This window comes from Triticum aestivum, chromosome 5A, assembly GCF_018294505.1.
Source record: "Triticum aestivum cultivar Chinese Spring chromosome 5A, IWGSC CS RefSeq v2.1, whole genome shotgun sequence".
Lineage (NCBI taxonomy): Eukaryota > Viridiplantae > Streptophyta > Magnoliopsida > Poales > Poaceae > Triticum > Triticum aestivum.
Window position 1 is genome coordinate 617,032,248 of NC_057806.1, and position 16,689 is coordinate 617,048,936.

General features: G+C 45.2%; 2 protein-coding genes across 3 annotated transcripts in view; both read left to right on the top strand.

Moving 5' to 3' along the window:
* Positions 1 to 9,158: 9,158 nt before the first annotated feature.
* On the top strand, positions 9,159 to 12,044 carry LOC123105360 (uncharacterized). 2 transcript variants are annotated; one of them, XM_044527420.1, is made up of 4 exons: positions 9,159 to 9,401; positions 10,132 to 11,199; positions 11,296 to 11,439; positions 11,522 to 12,044. In XM_044527420.1, the coding sequence occupies exons 1-4, from the start codon at positions 9,312 to 9,314 to the stop codon at positions 11,849 to 11,851; spliced, it is 1,632 nt and encodes a 543-aa protein (XP_044383355.1). In that variant the 5' UTR covers positions 9,159 to 9,311; the 3' UTR covers positions 11,852 to 12,044. The 2 variants fall into 2 exon arrangements, with proteins under 2 accessions (XP_044383355.1, XP_044383356.1); XM_044527421.1 differs by lacking the exon at positions 10,132 to 11,199 and having other exon boundaries at positions 9,190 to 9,401.
* A 1,604-nt stretch (positions 12,045 to 13,648) lies between these two features.
* LOC123105361 (uncharacterized) overlaps positions 13,649 to 16,689 on the top strand; it is a gene marked incomplete in the record, with an annotated part of 9,386 nt that continues 6,345 nt past the window's right edge. The window contains 1 exon segment of the mRNA XM_044527422.1: positions 13,649 to 14,023. Within this exon segment, the coding sequence (XP_044383357.1) occupies positions 13,934 to 14,023 (90 nt within the window).

Genomic DNA, 16,689 nt, shown 5'->3' on the forward strand with positions numbered 1-16,689 from the left:
CGATCTTGACTCCCTCAAGTTGGACCACCTTTCTTGATTGCGTTGGCTCGATGAAGACTAGATGATTGCTCCCCCATACTCCACTATGGGTGAGCCACTCTTCGGCACATCTTCACAAGTCCATTGACACCACAATGGATGGAAAGCTCCAAGAACTTGATCTCTTCGTGGTGCTCCACCTGAACTTGCACACGACAATCTTGATGACGATCACCACTTGATGTCATCCTTTCCATGGGTTGTATGATATCTTCCTCTTGACGCAAGCCCATGGACACGTACCTAACCCCACATAGAACTCTCACATAGACCATGGGTTAGTACACAAAGTGCAATGGACAATGCTTACCATACCATGGGATCACTTGATCCCTCTCGGTACATCTTTTACGCTTTGTGAGTTGATCAAATTGATTCACTCTTGACATAGTCTTGATCAACCTTGAATATTTCTAACTCTCTTTGTTTGGATGATGTCATGAAGGTAAACATGAATGATCACACAATCTTCTTCTTCAAGACATGCTTGCAATAAGCTTAACACTCACATGACCAATCTTTGGATAATTCCTTAATAGCACCTTGGTCAACACATAAACTCCTTGAAACCAACACATGGACTTCAAGAAATGCCTATGGACAAATCCTTCAAATATAACTCAATGCAACCATTAGTCCATAAAGAATGTCATCAATTACCAAAACCACACATGGGGGCACCGCATGTCCTTTCATCTGTCATAAACGTGCTCAAATAGTCTTATCCGCTGATCAGTGATTTTTGCAAATCATTACTAAAGACATGATGTTTTTTGCAAAAAAATGCATTGTAGTGTTTTTCGCAAACCTAACCTTCAATTGATGGTTTTCTGCAATTTACTTCCTGAAAAGGAAAATTAGTTTTTCACTGCTGAGAAGTCGGGTTCGACACAAACTCGGACACGCAAGCAAGCCCAGATCCACCGCCACCGTCGACTCCCCGCTGAGTTGCTGGTGAGCCAGCCGCCGCTGCTCGGACCTGATGGCCATGGACACGCCACCTCAGCTCTACCGCCGGCTCAGGAAAGCATCCGATCTCTCCATCGCCACCACCGCTTCCTCCTCGTTCAAATGAGTACGCCGCCGCTGCTACCCTAAGGCCCTAACCCCCTCTCCCCTCCTCCTTTTTTACCTGTATGTAAATTTCACGTCGTTTCGAAGCAATTCATTCTGCCATCGCTGCTAATTCATGTTCAAATTACCTGTATGCAAGATGATTGTTTTGCTGTAGTTAATTTATCCATTTGAATTGCTCAACCAGGATACCTCTTCTCCTCCTGCTCTTAAACCGTTTCCTTGTTTCATGTCATTACATTTAGTTTCCCCCGCAAACAAATGTCACTATTTGGTTTGTTTTAGGTAGAAAACGCTCTTTAGGGTGCTAGTCTCTGTAATATTATTAGAGATCTGATGATGATAATTATTCCATCTATAAAGAAATATAAGACTCTTTAGATATTTCTTTACATAGGGAGTACTTTTTTTAATACAAATGCTTACTCATCTATGTAACCTATTTGGAATCACTGACTATAGTTCCATATTCTCTCCGATGGAAACGAAATCAGGTGCATATGAGCGAGAAACACAGGAGCTGTTGTGAGGACAAGATCAACAGTTTGCCTGATGAGATACTGGTTATGATCCTCGACAAGCTAGATGCACGCACAACAATAACCACCACTGTCCTTTCAAAGCAGTGGTTGTATCTTCCTCAGCGATCGCACGCATGCTATGACCTTTCCGTTTATGATATCCTCCCACCACGCTGATACGTCTATTTTGCATCATGCTTTTATATCAATATTTATTGCATTATGGGCTGTTATTACACATTATGTCACAATACTTATGCATATTCTCTCTTATTTTACAAGGTTTACATAAAGAGGGAGAATGTCGGCAGCTGGGATTCTGGGCTGGAAAAGGAGCAAATATTAGAGACCTATTCTGCACAGCTCCAAAAGTCCTGAAACTTCACGGAAGATGTTTTCCAAATATATAAAAAATACTAAGAGCAAGAACTTCACCAGGGGGGCCACACCCTGCCCACGAGGGTGGGGGCGCGCCCTACCCCCTAGGCGCGCCCCCATACCTCGTGGGCCCCTGGTGGCCCTTCGGTGGCCATCTCTGCTATATGAAGTCTTTCGATGGGAAAAAATCATAAGCCATCTTCTCGGACGAAACTCCGCCGCCACGAGGCGGAACCTTGGCGGAACCAATCTAGGGCTCTAGCGGAGCTGTTCTGCCGGGGAAACTTCCCTACCGGAGGAGGAAATCATCGCCATCGTCATCACCAACGCTCCTCTCATCAGGAGAGGGCAATCTCCATCAACATCTTCATCAGCACCATCTCATCTCAAAACCCTAGTTCATCTCTTGTATCCAATTCTTGTCTCCAAGTCCGGGATTGGTGTCGGTAGGTTGCTAGTAGTGTTAATTACTCCTTGTAGTTGATGCTAGTTGGTTTAATTGGTGGAAGATCATATATTCAGATCCTATATGCATATTGATATCCCTCTGATTATGAACATGTTTATGCTTTGTGAGTAGTTACTTTTGTTCCTGAGGACATGGGAGAAGTCTTGCTATTAGTAGTCATGTGAATTTGGTATTCGTTCGATATTTTGATGAGATGTATGTTGTCTCTCCTCTAGTGGTGTTATGTGAACGTCGACTACATGACACTTCACCGTTATTTGGGCCTAGAGGAAGGCATTGGGAAGTAATAAGTAGATGATGGGTTGCTAGAGTGACAGAAGCTTAAACTCTAGTTTATGTGTTGCTTCGTAAGGGGCTGATTTGGATCCATATGTTTTATGCTATGGTTAGGTTTACCTTAATACTTTTGTTGTAGTTGCAGATGCTTGTAATAGAGGTTAATCATAAGTGAGATGCTTGTCCAAGTAAGGGCAGCACCCAAGCACCGGTCCACCCACATACCAAATTATTAAAGTACCGAACGTGAATCATATGAACGTGATGAAAACTAGCTTGACGATATTTCCATGTGTCCTCGGGAGTGCTTTACATCATATAAGAGTTTGTCCAGACTTCTCCTTTGCTACAAAAAGGATTGGGCCACATTGCTGCACCTTATTTATTTTTGTTACTTGTTGCTCGTTACAAATTATCTTATCACAAAACTATCTGTTACCACTTATTTTAGTACTTGCAGAGAATACCTTACTGGAAACCGCTTATCATTTCCTTCTGCTCCTCGTTGGGTTCGACACTCTTACTTATCGAAAGGACTACGATAGATCCCCTATACTTGTGGGTCATCACACGCTACCACAGGCTGAAGAAAATAATTGTCGAGACTAAGGCGAGGTATGACGCGGTGAAGAGGACACAAAATCTGACTGGCATTTCAGACAAGTACGAAAGGTATTATGCCGTCAAAGATCGGCGTGAGCGGTTGATGTGGAAAGTCCATCTGTTCACACCTATCCTACAACGCTATGAGCGTCTGGCCATGCGATGCTATGTTAAACGGGTGAATGCATTCCTTCTGCCTCCCGATAATGTTCAGCGGTCGTCTATCCAGAAGCTGAGGTTTCAAACCTTTAGTAGGTGCGGTTTTCAGCAATGGTTTACGGCAACGGTTGGCAGATGGGGGTTGAAGATTTAGAGATTGTCGTCGAGAACTCTTGCCAGCAATTTGGATTCCGTCTATTGGATAGATTCTAGAATGTGAGTCTGAAACGCCTTCTGCTATCCAATATACTCACTCCGTTCCAAATTACTTGTCGCAGAAATGGATGTATCTAGAACTAAAATACATCTAGATACATCCATACCTGCGACAAATAATTTGAAACGGAGGGAGTATTTCATTATTATGGACACCCCCCTTGATTTTTGAGAGGCTCACAACACTTACTTTGTGCAAGGCCAGTTCATGTCTCTACCTGGTATACGATATTCTGAGAAATTGCTTGCAGCTGGCGGATTTGAGGCTGAGGGATTGTTTGTATATCCAAGCTCCTTTTCACGTCAATTTTCCTACCTCAAGGTTGAAGAAACTGTAAGTGGACAACTGCAATATTTTGAAAATCTGTCTGACTTCACTGCCTTGTCTTGAAACATTTTCTTGTCGAGGTCAGCCAACCAAATTATGCTATGGTGAGGTGCCTCGACTTAGGTGTGTGAGTTTGGACTTCTTGGAAATTGGATACAATTATACTGGTGATGATTATTTGCTTCCTAGAAAAAATACCCATCCACTAGGCAGATTCTTTAAAGGGGTGCCGCCACCGGTAGAGGACCTTTTTCTACAATTGAGAGGGCATCAGGTGAGGAGCCATTCCTAAAATGATCTTGTTTTTCTCAATGGTAACCTTGCATTGCTACATAAGGTGGTGCTAAATATCACTATATCATGTCTGCAGATGTGCATTGAACCAACCGTCATTCCCAGCCGGCTCAACAATCTGAAGAAGTTATTCATTGCAAACGTGCCAATGAACTGGGATATGTTCTAGATTTTCACCCTATTTTCTGCCGCACCCTACTTGCAGTCGCTCCATGTTCATGTCTGTCCCTTGTCGACCAAATAACTGATAACTATGTTTTCTCTCAAACACGTATCTTTTCGGTTTTGTAATATTTCTGCAAGCAAGTATCGTGAACTTTGAAATTTTGAATGCAGTTTGACAACAACCCGGAGAAGCCGAGTGCTGCTGGATCAGTTCTAGATGTGCAAATGGAGCAACCACAGCACCAGCACCTGAGAGAACTCATGGTCATTGGCTTTGACAGAGTGGCGTGGCAGGCCCGCTTTGTGAAACGGATCATGAGGGCGTTGCGGTGGCTGGGACGCGTCCATCTGCTTGATGGGCATGTCGTTGAAGACAAGGAGCGGGAGCTCGTCGGCCTGGAGATTGTCCCGCACCGGCGGAAGTGGCATGAGTGCGAGAGGTTGGAGGTGCTCGAAGAACTTACAGACGGGACCGACTTCCCAATTCACAAAATAATTTTGGAATAAGATTTGATAATTGTAAGTTTGTTGTGCTGGTGGCCTCCTTTGTAGGCCACAGAATGATTATGGTCACTTAGAATAGAGAGGAAAAACGTGTGTCCATATGGGTAATTGGGTTCTTGTGCTTTTGCATTTGCTTGACTATGCAACGGATGAATGTAGGCATGTAGTAGCTGTTGAGATGATTCCGTGGCTGTTCATGGTGTGACTTGACTCAACAAAAAAGCATCACTTGTAATGTACGCCTAAAGATATTTCGATTTCTCTTTCCCCTTTTTGAAAGAACCAAAAAATATTGTAAGAATCCTTAAGTTGTTGATGACTACGACTTGGTAATATAATCATGATCATAATGTAGTGCTAGGAATATATAAATAGAGTGTTTAATATGCAACATCTCATACTAGAGTTCAAAATATGCAATTAACTATAATCGTAAATCGTAATAGTGTTTAAGGACCAGTTCTTTTGAGTCTTTTTACTGGCTGTGGAAATAAGTTGCCCCCTCCTCAGTTTATTCTAGAAGTCTGACCTAAAATTTTACTTTAAAAGCTTATTTTCACAGCCATTCATAAGCCCCAAAAGAACTAGCCCTAAATTATGTTGTTTCATGTTTAATGTTTCAACATTCAATACTAGAGTTCAAAATATGCAATGAAATTATGTGCTTATGCTCATGTTTCAAATATTAGGGAACCAGTTTTAGGTCTGCTGGAGAAGTAGAATTTTTTTGGACACTAGCACATATCATACCTAAAACATGAACATGGGTCTGCCACACTTTCTAGAGGTGATGAGGGGGCTGGTCGGATGGGCTGGCCAGCTGCAAAATCAAGCAGCCTCCTAAAAAAGCTGCATAATCGATTTCTTGTCGCCGGAGTTCACCAAGCTATCAAACCCTGAATCCGCTCAAAAAGAACTGTTGTACCCTGAAGCCTACCCCATGCGCATGCATGGAACAAAGGAGACGTTCGATGACCTACATGTTCTTTACGTGCTTGAAGCATGGCTGAGTTGGGACTGGGTAAGGGCATCTCCAAAGACGACCCGTAAATTTTGACACGCATCCGTCCGCGGACACGGATACGAGAGGACGACATCCAACCCTAGACGTATACATCCGACCTTTCTTACTTTTTTTTTTCAAATCCGCACGATCAAATAGCCGTATGCAAAGGGTACACATGTTCAAATAGCCGCATGCAGCACTGGTTTAAATTTTAAAAAGTTCAAATATTACACCCCAACATTGTTGTCCCCTTTAACTGCCCACTGATGCTCAATCAGATCTTCCTTCAGCTACTCATGAGTTGGTTGATATCGAATTTGTTGATGCATTTCAATAAACTCTTCAAATGTGGTCGGATTCTGGTTCGAAAGTTGGGTAGAATCACCCATGGTCTCAAATTTCAGAGCTGCGACATTATTGTCACCCTCACCCTCGACAATCATGTTGTGCATGATCACACAACATGTCATCACCTCCCACAAGGTTTCCGGACCCATTGTTTAGCAGGTCCACAAACAACTGCAAAACGGGCCTGCAAAACTCCAAATGCCCTCTCGACATCCTTCCTAGCTGCTTCTTGTCTTTGGGCAAAATGAGCCTTTTTCTGGCCAACTGGGTTTGAGATGGTGCTGACATAGTTAGTCCATGGGGGATAGATACCATCAACCAGATAGTAGCCCATGTTGTACTCATGTCCATTGACAGTATAGTGGCAAGGAGGAGCTTTTCCTTCAGCCTCGCAAACAACGGCAATCATTGTAGCACATCGATGTCATTGTGAGACCCGGGCATGCCAAAAAAAGCGTGCCAAATTCAAAGATCATGTGATGCAATTGCTTCAAGAATGACGGAGGGCTTCTTAACATGACCCTGATATTGCCCTTGTAAAGCCTTTAGGTAGTTCTTCCATTTCCAGCGCATGCAGTCAAGAGATCCAAGCAAACCTGGCCATCCTCTTGCTTTTGAGATTGCCAAGAGCCTCTCGGTGTCTACCATGGTTGGTTCTCTCAGGTACTGAGGTCCGAACACCTCCACCACGACAGTTGCAAACCTAACCATGGCATCTCCGCAAGTGCTCTCAGTCATCCGTAGGTACTCGTCCCACGGATCAGCGACCGTGCCATATGCAAGCATCCGGAGTGCGGCCGTGCACTTTTGGTAACCAGAGAAGCCAATCGTTCCCACAACGTCCTTCTTCAGGATGAAATAGTCATCCTAGGACCGGACACCATGGTACGAACAATTGAAGACAGTCTTGCGCATCCGAAAACGCCGGCGAAAATGGTCAGCGGAAAGTGCATCGGGGGGCAAAGTAGCCAGCCATCAGTGTCAAATGGCCACACACCCTGTTGTGGTTGAGCACCCGATGACCCTTGATCGATTCCTTGAAATTGAGAACATGCTCCTTCGCACGCTTCACGTCTTCAAGGACCGACTGCATCATCATCGTCTCATCGGAGTACTCCTCCTCGTCCGACTCAACATACTGCTCATATATGTAGTCCAAATCGGAATCCTTTGCTAGAAAGACGAAGGGGCAACTGTTTTTAGCTCCAGGGATTCATCGAACAGTTGCCAGGCATGGTGAGAATAGTAGTAGTGGATGGTACCTGGCGGGGCGGTCGGAGGACAGGGATTGAACAGAGACGGAGGAGAAGCGGGGTGGAGCTCTGCTAGAGCGCTGGAGGTGATAGAGACGTAGAGTTCCGGCAGGGGTGTGGCCTGGTGGCCGAGATGGTGGAGCGGCGAAGGTAAGAGAGAAAGAAAGAAGGAGAGAAAATGAGGAGGATGGAGTCGCGGGGTCCGGGGAGGGTTTTGGGTTGGCCGGGGGTGTCGAATTCCTACGTTTCGCGTATCCGGACTCCCACAAAGCTCCCCCATTTTTGTCTTCGATTTGCGGGAGAAATCGCGTCCAGACTTCCCCGCGGACCGATACATGCCCGCGTTAGATGGCTTCCGCGGGCGCTTTGCGGGCTCGCCTTGGAGATGCCCTAAGTAGATATAGGGTAAAAATCATGTTGTGCAATTTATTTGGTCACCTGCGTCCTATGAAGCCTAATTGAGAAAAACACACACACACACACGCAGTTATTTGGTAACAAGCATTTGCTATCTCATCTATTATTCACGTGATGAGCTTATCTCACGTGGAAGCGGGGTGCTGAAGGAAGAAGAGAAGGGTCAGCTCAAGGTAGAAGAAAGTGTGGCAGTCCTAGGATACCCATTCAACTGTCACAAAATGTCAAAATCAACCAGACGCGAATCATTTTTCACCCAGATATGACATGTTTGTAAAGTCACTAGGAAGACGTAGATCTACTCGTCTATGTCGGTCAAAACAAAAAAGTATAATACGTAAGTTGTGTGAAACTATGAGATAAAGCTAGTGGTCAAAAAAAAATTCAAACGGTCAATCGAGGTGTGAATTGTTTTTGCCAAAATTCACCGGTTCATAACATGCAGGCATGAACACGTTTGTGTGGTCAACTAGAAGAAATAGATCTATTCATTTACGGTCATTGAAATAGAAAACGTACAACATGAAAGTTGTGTGAAACCGGCGAGATTAAGCTGGTGGTCAAATAAAATTTCAAATGGTTGACCAAGCACGAGGATTTTTTTTTAAAATTCATCGATTCATAACATGCACACATTTGTGCAGTCCAGTAGGGGATGTAAACCTACTCGTCTATGATCATCAAAACAGAAAACTCGCAATATGAAAATCATGTGCAACATCGTGATGAAGCTAGTGGTCAAAAGGAAATTTCGAAGGGTTGACCGGGTGCATAGAATTTGCCGAAGGTCGTCTAAAACCCCTCCAACATTGACATGAAATTGAACAGTTACAGTCCATGAAATTAGTTACCGACCGTCCAAGTGAAACCATAACGCGGGTCTGCACTTTTTTCGTGTAGAACTTATTTCGAATCGAAGCACCATTGTGTATATCAGAATTGGTTGTGTGAAGAAGATTAAGGGAGGTGAGTGAAACATTATACTTTTTTTTTTGAGGAATGTTTTTTTTTCAGGAAAGTGAAACCACAATTTGTAGGGCTAGCGGCACCGAGTGGGCTCGAGTTGCATAGCGTTTCTCCTCAGGCCCGACAATATTTGCACGCAACAAACGGCCCAAAATCGACTGAAGACTGTCACTGATGTGAGCTGGCCAAAGGGCGCTCGGCAGCGTCGGCCCTCCTGAATCAGCCCCGCACCCCATTGCCTCCCCGTGAATCCGCCGCCGCCGCCGCCGCCAGTCGACACCGCCCCCCGGATCCGATGGACACGGGCGCAGATCCTCCGCGCTACCGCCGGCTCAGGAAGGCCTCCGACCTCCGCACCGCCGCCGCCCACCCACCCCAGAAACGGGTACGTACGGCGTCCATCCTCGCGATTTCTGCTGAATGTTTTGCATCCGTTACAGAAGGAGCTGTTTATTTCTGGAGGATTGCTCCATGTTTGTCGAGCAGTACTACTGGTGCTGCAGGCTAGGTTAGGGATAGCTTCAGCTTGTGCATAAGATAGCCTCTCTTTTGAGGCTTCGTGCTACACACATGAAATGGGAGGGGCTCCCCCTGGCACCCACCTACAAGCTTTGCCTTAGGGATAGCTTAAGGCTTATTTGGACCATAAGCCATACCCCAAGCCGTTCCTAACCCAGAGGTAGGTACAGACAATGCAGTTTAGTGTGTATTTTGCTACTGATTTTCTCTCTTTTCAATCTCCCAGTTTATTATTAAAAAATTGGGCAACTAGAACACCTGTTCCTGTCCATCTTTTGCAGCAGAATGGAGTGCCTATATACTCCCTCTGTACTGTAATACTCCTATATGACTTGAACTTCTAAAACGTGATATATTATGGTAAGGACGGAGTAGTATAGTACATATATGCTCTTAAAATTGTTGCGCTTGCTAATGTCATTATTTAGATTGTTTAGGTGGCCACACTCTTTCATATGTTTTGCTTGTTCATGCACTTTTTTTTACTAGTAATGTTGTTAATGCCTACTTATAAGGCATCTTGCTCAGTTATCTGCTCAAACTATTTGGAATTCCCTGACTGTTTTTCATTTATGTCTCACCAAAACAAAAACTAGATCCGTCCGAGTGAGGAACAGGACAGTTGCTGTGAGGACAAGATCAGCAGCTTACCGGACGAGATGTTAATCATGATCATCGATAAGCTAGATGCACGGACGGCGATAACCACCACTATCCTTTCGAAGCGATGGCGGGATCTTCCTGCACACTCGCACACATGTTATGACCTTGGTGTTGATGACATCCTCCCTCCACGCTACCACAAACTGAAGCAAATGGTGGTGGAGGCTAAGGCAGGGTATGTGGCAGAGAAGAATGCACTGAAGTTGGCCGGTAGTCATGCTTTTAGAGACCGATTCTTTGCCGTCAGTGACTGGATGTGGAGAGTCCGACGGCTGACAACTCACCTGCAACGTTATGAGCGTTGGGCCATGCGACGCTATGTTAAACGGGTGAACGCGTTCCTTCTTCCCCCCACCAATGTTCAGCAACGGTCTATCCAGAAGCTGAGGCTTCAAACCTTTGGGACGAGCAATTGCATTGATCAGTGGATTACGTCAGCGATTGGCAAATGGGGCGTTGAAGATTTGGAGCTTGTCATTGACAACTCTTCCTGGCGCTATGACTTCCGGCTATTGGATGAATGCAAGAATGTGCGATTGAAACGACTTGTGCTATCCAATTGTTATCATCATGATGCACCCAAGTCCTCGACATTTCAGAGGCTCACAGCACTTACTCTGTGCAAAGAACATATTTCACACGTTTGTTATATTCTTAGAAACTGCGTGCAGCTGGTGGATTTGAGCCTGAAACATTCCGATTATAACCAAGATCCTCTTCATATTCGTGTTCCTAAGTCAAAGTTAAAGAATCTCCAATTGGACAACTGCAACGTTGGGCAAGTCTATCTGACTTCACTGCCTTGTCTTGAAGCATTTGCTTGTCGCGGTCAGCCAATCGAATTACACTACGGCGAGGTCCCTCGACTTAGGCATGTGAGTTTGAACTTCTTGCAAACGGGAGATAATGGCAAGGATGGTTCCTTATGTCGACTAGGCAAGTTGTTTTTAGGGATTCCGCCACCACTAGAGTACCTTGCTCTGCAATTAAGAGGGGGTCAGGTGAGTAGCCATTTCTGATATGAATTGTTCTTTTATTGATCATAGCATCACACCGCTACATAAGATAGTACTTAATTATCACTTTGTTTAATGCAGATGTGGATTAAACCTGTTGCCATTCGCAGCCAGCTTAATCATCTCAAGAAACTATTCATTGCAAACCTGGCAATGAACTGGGGTACATTTTGGATTCTCACCCTACTTGCTGCCGCACCTGCATTGGAGTCGCTCCATGTTCATGTATGTTTATCCAGCGTGTTTTTTCAAACACAGTACTTTTTGGGGTTTGAAAGATTTCTGAAACTCTGCAATCTGAATGCAGTTTGACTCAGAGAAGGCGAGTGCTTCAGGATTACTAGATGTGCAAGCGGAACACCATCACCACCACTATCACCTGAAAGAACTCATGGTCGTTGGCTTCAACGGGGTGGCGTGGCAGACAGGCTTTGTGAAGGGGATCATGCAGGCATCGCCGATCCTGGAGCACGTCCACCTGCTGGACGGGCACGTCGTAGAGGATGAAGAACAGGAACTCGTCGGCCTGGAGATTGTCCGCCGCCGCCGGGAGTGGCACGAGTGCGAGAGATTGGAGGTGCTCGACGAACTGACAGACGGGAGCAGTTCACTGCATCCCAAAATAGTTTTGGAATGACTTTTGGTAAGAGTGTTGCTGTGCGGTGGCCTTCCGTTCTGTAGGACTTGTAGGTGTATGCCAGGGCCTAATGATTATGTTATGCTGGCTTGGAAGAAAGAACATGTGTTTGTATTGGGTATCTTGTGCTTTCCTTTTGCTTGATTATCCAAGGATTGATGTAGCTAGCTGTTGAGATGATTGATTCCGTGGCTGCTCATGGTGTGGCTTGAAATCACCACTTGTACGCCTAAAAGATATTTTTTCCTTTCCTTTTTGAAAGAACCAAAAAGCTCACAAGAATCCTTGATATTGGTGATCAGAGCCTGTAAACCCTTTCAATCACCATGTGGTTAGAGCCCCATTTTTTTTCGTATTATATCCTTTGCCAAAAGCAAATGAACCCTTTTTATTATTCTAGAACCCTGAAAATAGAGGTTTGAACTAAAAGTATTTATTTTCCAAGAAAATATCAATTCATTAAAAGTCATTTATGAGGTGTATTACATACACTATCCATTCAAAAAATATTTTTAAAAGATATATACGTATTTATTATAAATTATTCTCTAAAAGGGAATAAATTGTATTTATATGGTTAAAATATTTATTTTCTCTAAAAAAATCCTCAAAAATCACCCAAGTGTTTTTTGAGATTCCAAACCACTTGGAGTGGAGAAACTTTGATACTCCCTCTGTTCACTTATATAAGATGTTTTAGTAAATTCAGACAGTATACTAAACAGTTCAAACTCAGTTGTCTGAAACGCCTTATAAAAACGAACGGAGGGAGTAGTAATGTTCAAAATATTTGAGCATTCTCAATCAAACACCTTCCTTATTTCCATGTCTTAAGTTCGCTCAATCTGAGATATTCATAAATATCCCAAATAATTCCTGGAATTTTTTTTGAGGGTAAATAATTTCTGAATATGCTCCGTATTCCTGTGTCACGCTATGCCTCGACTTGCGACCCATCAGAGAGCAGCGGGGGACCAGGCCTGCTACCGTCCAGTATAGCTGGCCAAACGGGCCGGGCCAAACAGGCCAGCCCGCGAGCACGCCGGCACGGCCCGCTATGGGCCAGGCATAGCACGGGCTAAACGGGCCGTGCCCTGCACGCGGCATGCCTTGGGCCGTGCCTGGGCCTGGAGTCTGGGCACGCGGGCCAGCACGGCACGGCCTGTTTATTTTTTTATATATAATTGTCAGATTTTTTATATATGTATACCTAAAATATAGCCCAATAGGCCTAAAAAACAGCCCAAGCTAAATATATGTAGCCCAACGTGCTAAACGGGCCATAGGGCCGGCCCGTTTACTAATCAGGCGGTGCCTGGGCCAAGGAGCGGCGCCCGTGGGCCGGCACGGCACGACCCGGCTATTAAACGTGCCATGGCGGGCCGTGCCGGGCCAGGCACGATTAGCACAGGCCGGGCCGGGCCGTGCCGGGCCGGCCCGTTTGGCCAGGTATGCCGCCCAGGCAGTCAATCAAAGCGAGGTTTTTTTTTGAGCATCAGTACAGACACAAGCGCTCATATACACGCGCATACACTCACCCCTATAAACGCACACACGCACACCTTACCCCTATGAGCACCTTCGAGAGACTGAGCCGGCATATCATCTTGAGATTTACGAAGTCACCGTAGGCGCCTCGTCATCGACGGGAACGTCTCCTCCCACTGAAAACGCATCGCCGGAAATCCTGAAATAAATCCAAAAATAATGCGAGCACCAGGATTTGAACCCTGATGGATTGAGGATACAAGTGTCCACTTAATCAACTCTCGCTTCAGTCAAAGCGAGGTGGTTGGGGCTTGGGTGGCTGTTCGGATGGGCTGGCCCAGCTGCAAAATCGAGTGCGTCGTCGCCGGAGTTCCTCAACCTCTCGTGCCGTCGTGTCTAAAAAAAAAGCTCTCGTGCCGTCGTGAAGCCCTAGGCGCAGGCATGGAACATGAAACTGATGCGAGCCGGCGAAAGCGAATCCACGCCCATCGCGGCGGCGAGGGCGCGCAGTAGTCGGCGCTCGGCAGCATCGGATCCACCGCCACCGCTGCCTCAGGAAGGCCTCCAGTCGGCCGCCACCGCGCCTCGGATCCGATGGACACGGGCGCAGATCCTCCACGCCACCGCCGGCTCAGGAAGGCCTCCGATCTCCGCACCGCCCCCGCCTACCCACACCCGAAACGGGTAAGTACGGTGCTCATCCCTGTCATTTTCGTTGAATAGTTTCCCTGTGATTGCTCCGTGTTTGTTGAGCTGTAGGTAGGGGAAAAACAGTTTGGTGTGTATTCTGCTACAGATTTTTTTTTTACTATTTAATCTCTCAGTTTGTGTTTAAAATTGGGCACAGCTAGAACACATGTTCCTGTCCATCTTTTGCAGCATAATGGAGTGCCTATGTATTAGCATAGTGCATACATGCTCTTGAAATTGTTGCGCCTGCTCCTGTCATTACCAGTCCCTGCTGGGCAGCGGCTGGATTGATGGTTTCGTTGCTTGGTTTGGCCATGCCTTGTACCTGCAGACTTGGCTGGTTCGGCCATGTGAAATTAGCATCTGTGAGCCAGCTGAGCAAGTGACCTCGCAGTCCAGCACCAACAAAGCCCCAATTCCTGCAGTCATGGATAAAGTCTAATCAGGCGCGCACAGTTACATATATCAACACAAAATTCCTGGGTGAATCACACAACAACAATTGTGACATAAGCAACGTCTAAAACCTGTTCGGTGATTATGTGACCATCCTTTAAAGCAGTAAACTATTGATGCTACAATCAAACATGCAAAAGACATGGTTTGATTGGGTAGAAGAGAGTGCAGAAGATGAATATTATAGTCACATACTTCCATCTCTGTCTGTAAAAATAAAGATCTATACATTCAGAATTACTACATATGAAAAAACCATGACTTCATTTTAGAGGCTATCTAATGAAGTCAAGTGTATCCACGATTTCTTTTGAGATGCATATAACCTACTGGATACCAACAGAGAAGTAAGCTACTGTAATATTTTTTTGTTCCTTTTTTATAGGATCTTACTAAGAATACACTTGTTTTTAAGAAAAAACATTTAGAGTTCCCAGCAGTGTACAAATACAATAGACTAAGGGCCGTTCTCACCTGAGAGCACCAGGCCAAGGCGGGTCTGCTTCTTACCAAGTATCGTCGGAGCCGTCGTACAGGTCATAACTGTCGTTGCTGTCGCCATCCTCGTTCTGGACACAAGTGAATTAATTCCAGTTCATTGTCGTACAGGTCATAGTTATCCTCAGCATAATCACCGGATAAGACCTTAAATTTTCCAATGCTCAGGATTACATTTGCAAAAGATAGACACAGAAACAATTTGAAACTAGCAGCAAATTACCAAGTGCATAGGATGAACACATGCATTCTTTCTTTTGCTTACATTCTTAACAATCACAATGCAATGGTTATGAGGTTTCTTTGTTTTGTTTTGGAAACTGGGCATTACAATCCTGCCCAACATGCTTGCTGCCTAAGCATTCTAAGCATCCATAGAGGCAGGGAACAGGGGAATGGAAATTCATCTTCACATATGCAGTCCATGTATGTCTAGAAATATTCCAGTAGTACTATGACTGTAATATTTCCACAACATATTACAGATGACTAAAATTGTGTGTCATACAATTACATTTTCGGGATGAGTAAAACACCAACTGCATGTCACCAATGTAAACATGATGAAATGATTAGTTTTCAGAATCTTATGTTCAAGCATAGCAGAACAAAGGAAAATACCTACTGTCTCCCTGCAAAAACATGCACATGTAAAACATGTGGATGCTCATCCATTTCTATTCATGTAGGCTAGCATATGAATGCTGCACAAATGGCAGTAGGTAACAATTAGATTAGAGGATCACAAAAATTCTTCCTAATTACTAACACTGAGGTGACAGTTAAGTGTGTTTTTGGAAAAATAACATGAAAAATGCCTACAGATAATAAGAGAACCTTGACTGGCATGCCTAATTTTTGAAAAGTAATAAAAGTTACAGAGTGTGGAACCAGGGATACAGAAATACAAATCATAAGTTGATCTGGGTGCGTACCTTTTACTGAGAGCATATTTAGACTGGAGTATGAAACTCATGTAGCAGGAGCTGCTTGCCTACTAATTGCGTTGAGACAAATTACATTCAAAGAACCTTCCTCTCACTAATTCTCATGTGTAAGACAATATGATGGCGGGTACTCAAAGTAGAAAAATGCTTCTTCCAGAGCATTCGTTGCAAATTGTGAATTTCCTGTCCCCCCAAACAGGATCAAAGATCTGAACGAACCTACCTAATCCTAGAAAGCAAGCGGCAGGTCCTAATTGTACAAACAGACTCTGCTCCTAGATTCCCAAAAGAAAATCGAGTTCTCCATACCAAATTCGTACACACTCGCGATCATGTTCTAATCCTCAATATACATGACCAAGCTGGAGTGAAACACTGAAGCATACCCTGGGCAAGTCGCTTGCCTGCTTGAGACGGGGAGGAGTAGCTTGGGTCGCCCGAGCTTGGAAACGGAGGAGGCTTGATGCCGGGATATTTGAGGTCCGCGCTGGCCAGCGACTGCAGTGTCACCCAAGGCGACGGAGGAGCCAGCTGGAGGTGCGGGATGCTGCGCCGGTGTCCATGGAGCCGTCACCCCGGGAACCATCGCGTTCAGGGTTAGCTGCAGGGCCGCACGCGATGGCGGAACGGCGAGGCGGTGCTGGGAGGTGAAGGAGGGAGGTAAGACGGAGCTGCGTCGGTGGAGGGCGGCGCGGTAGAAGGCCGGAGTCGGCCGGGAATGGAGGCAGCGGCAGCATCTCACTCGGGAGGGAGGTGTTG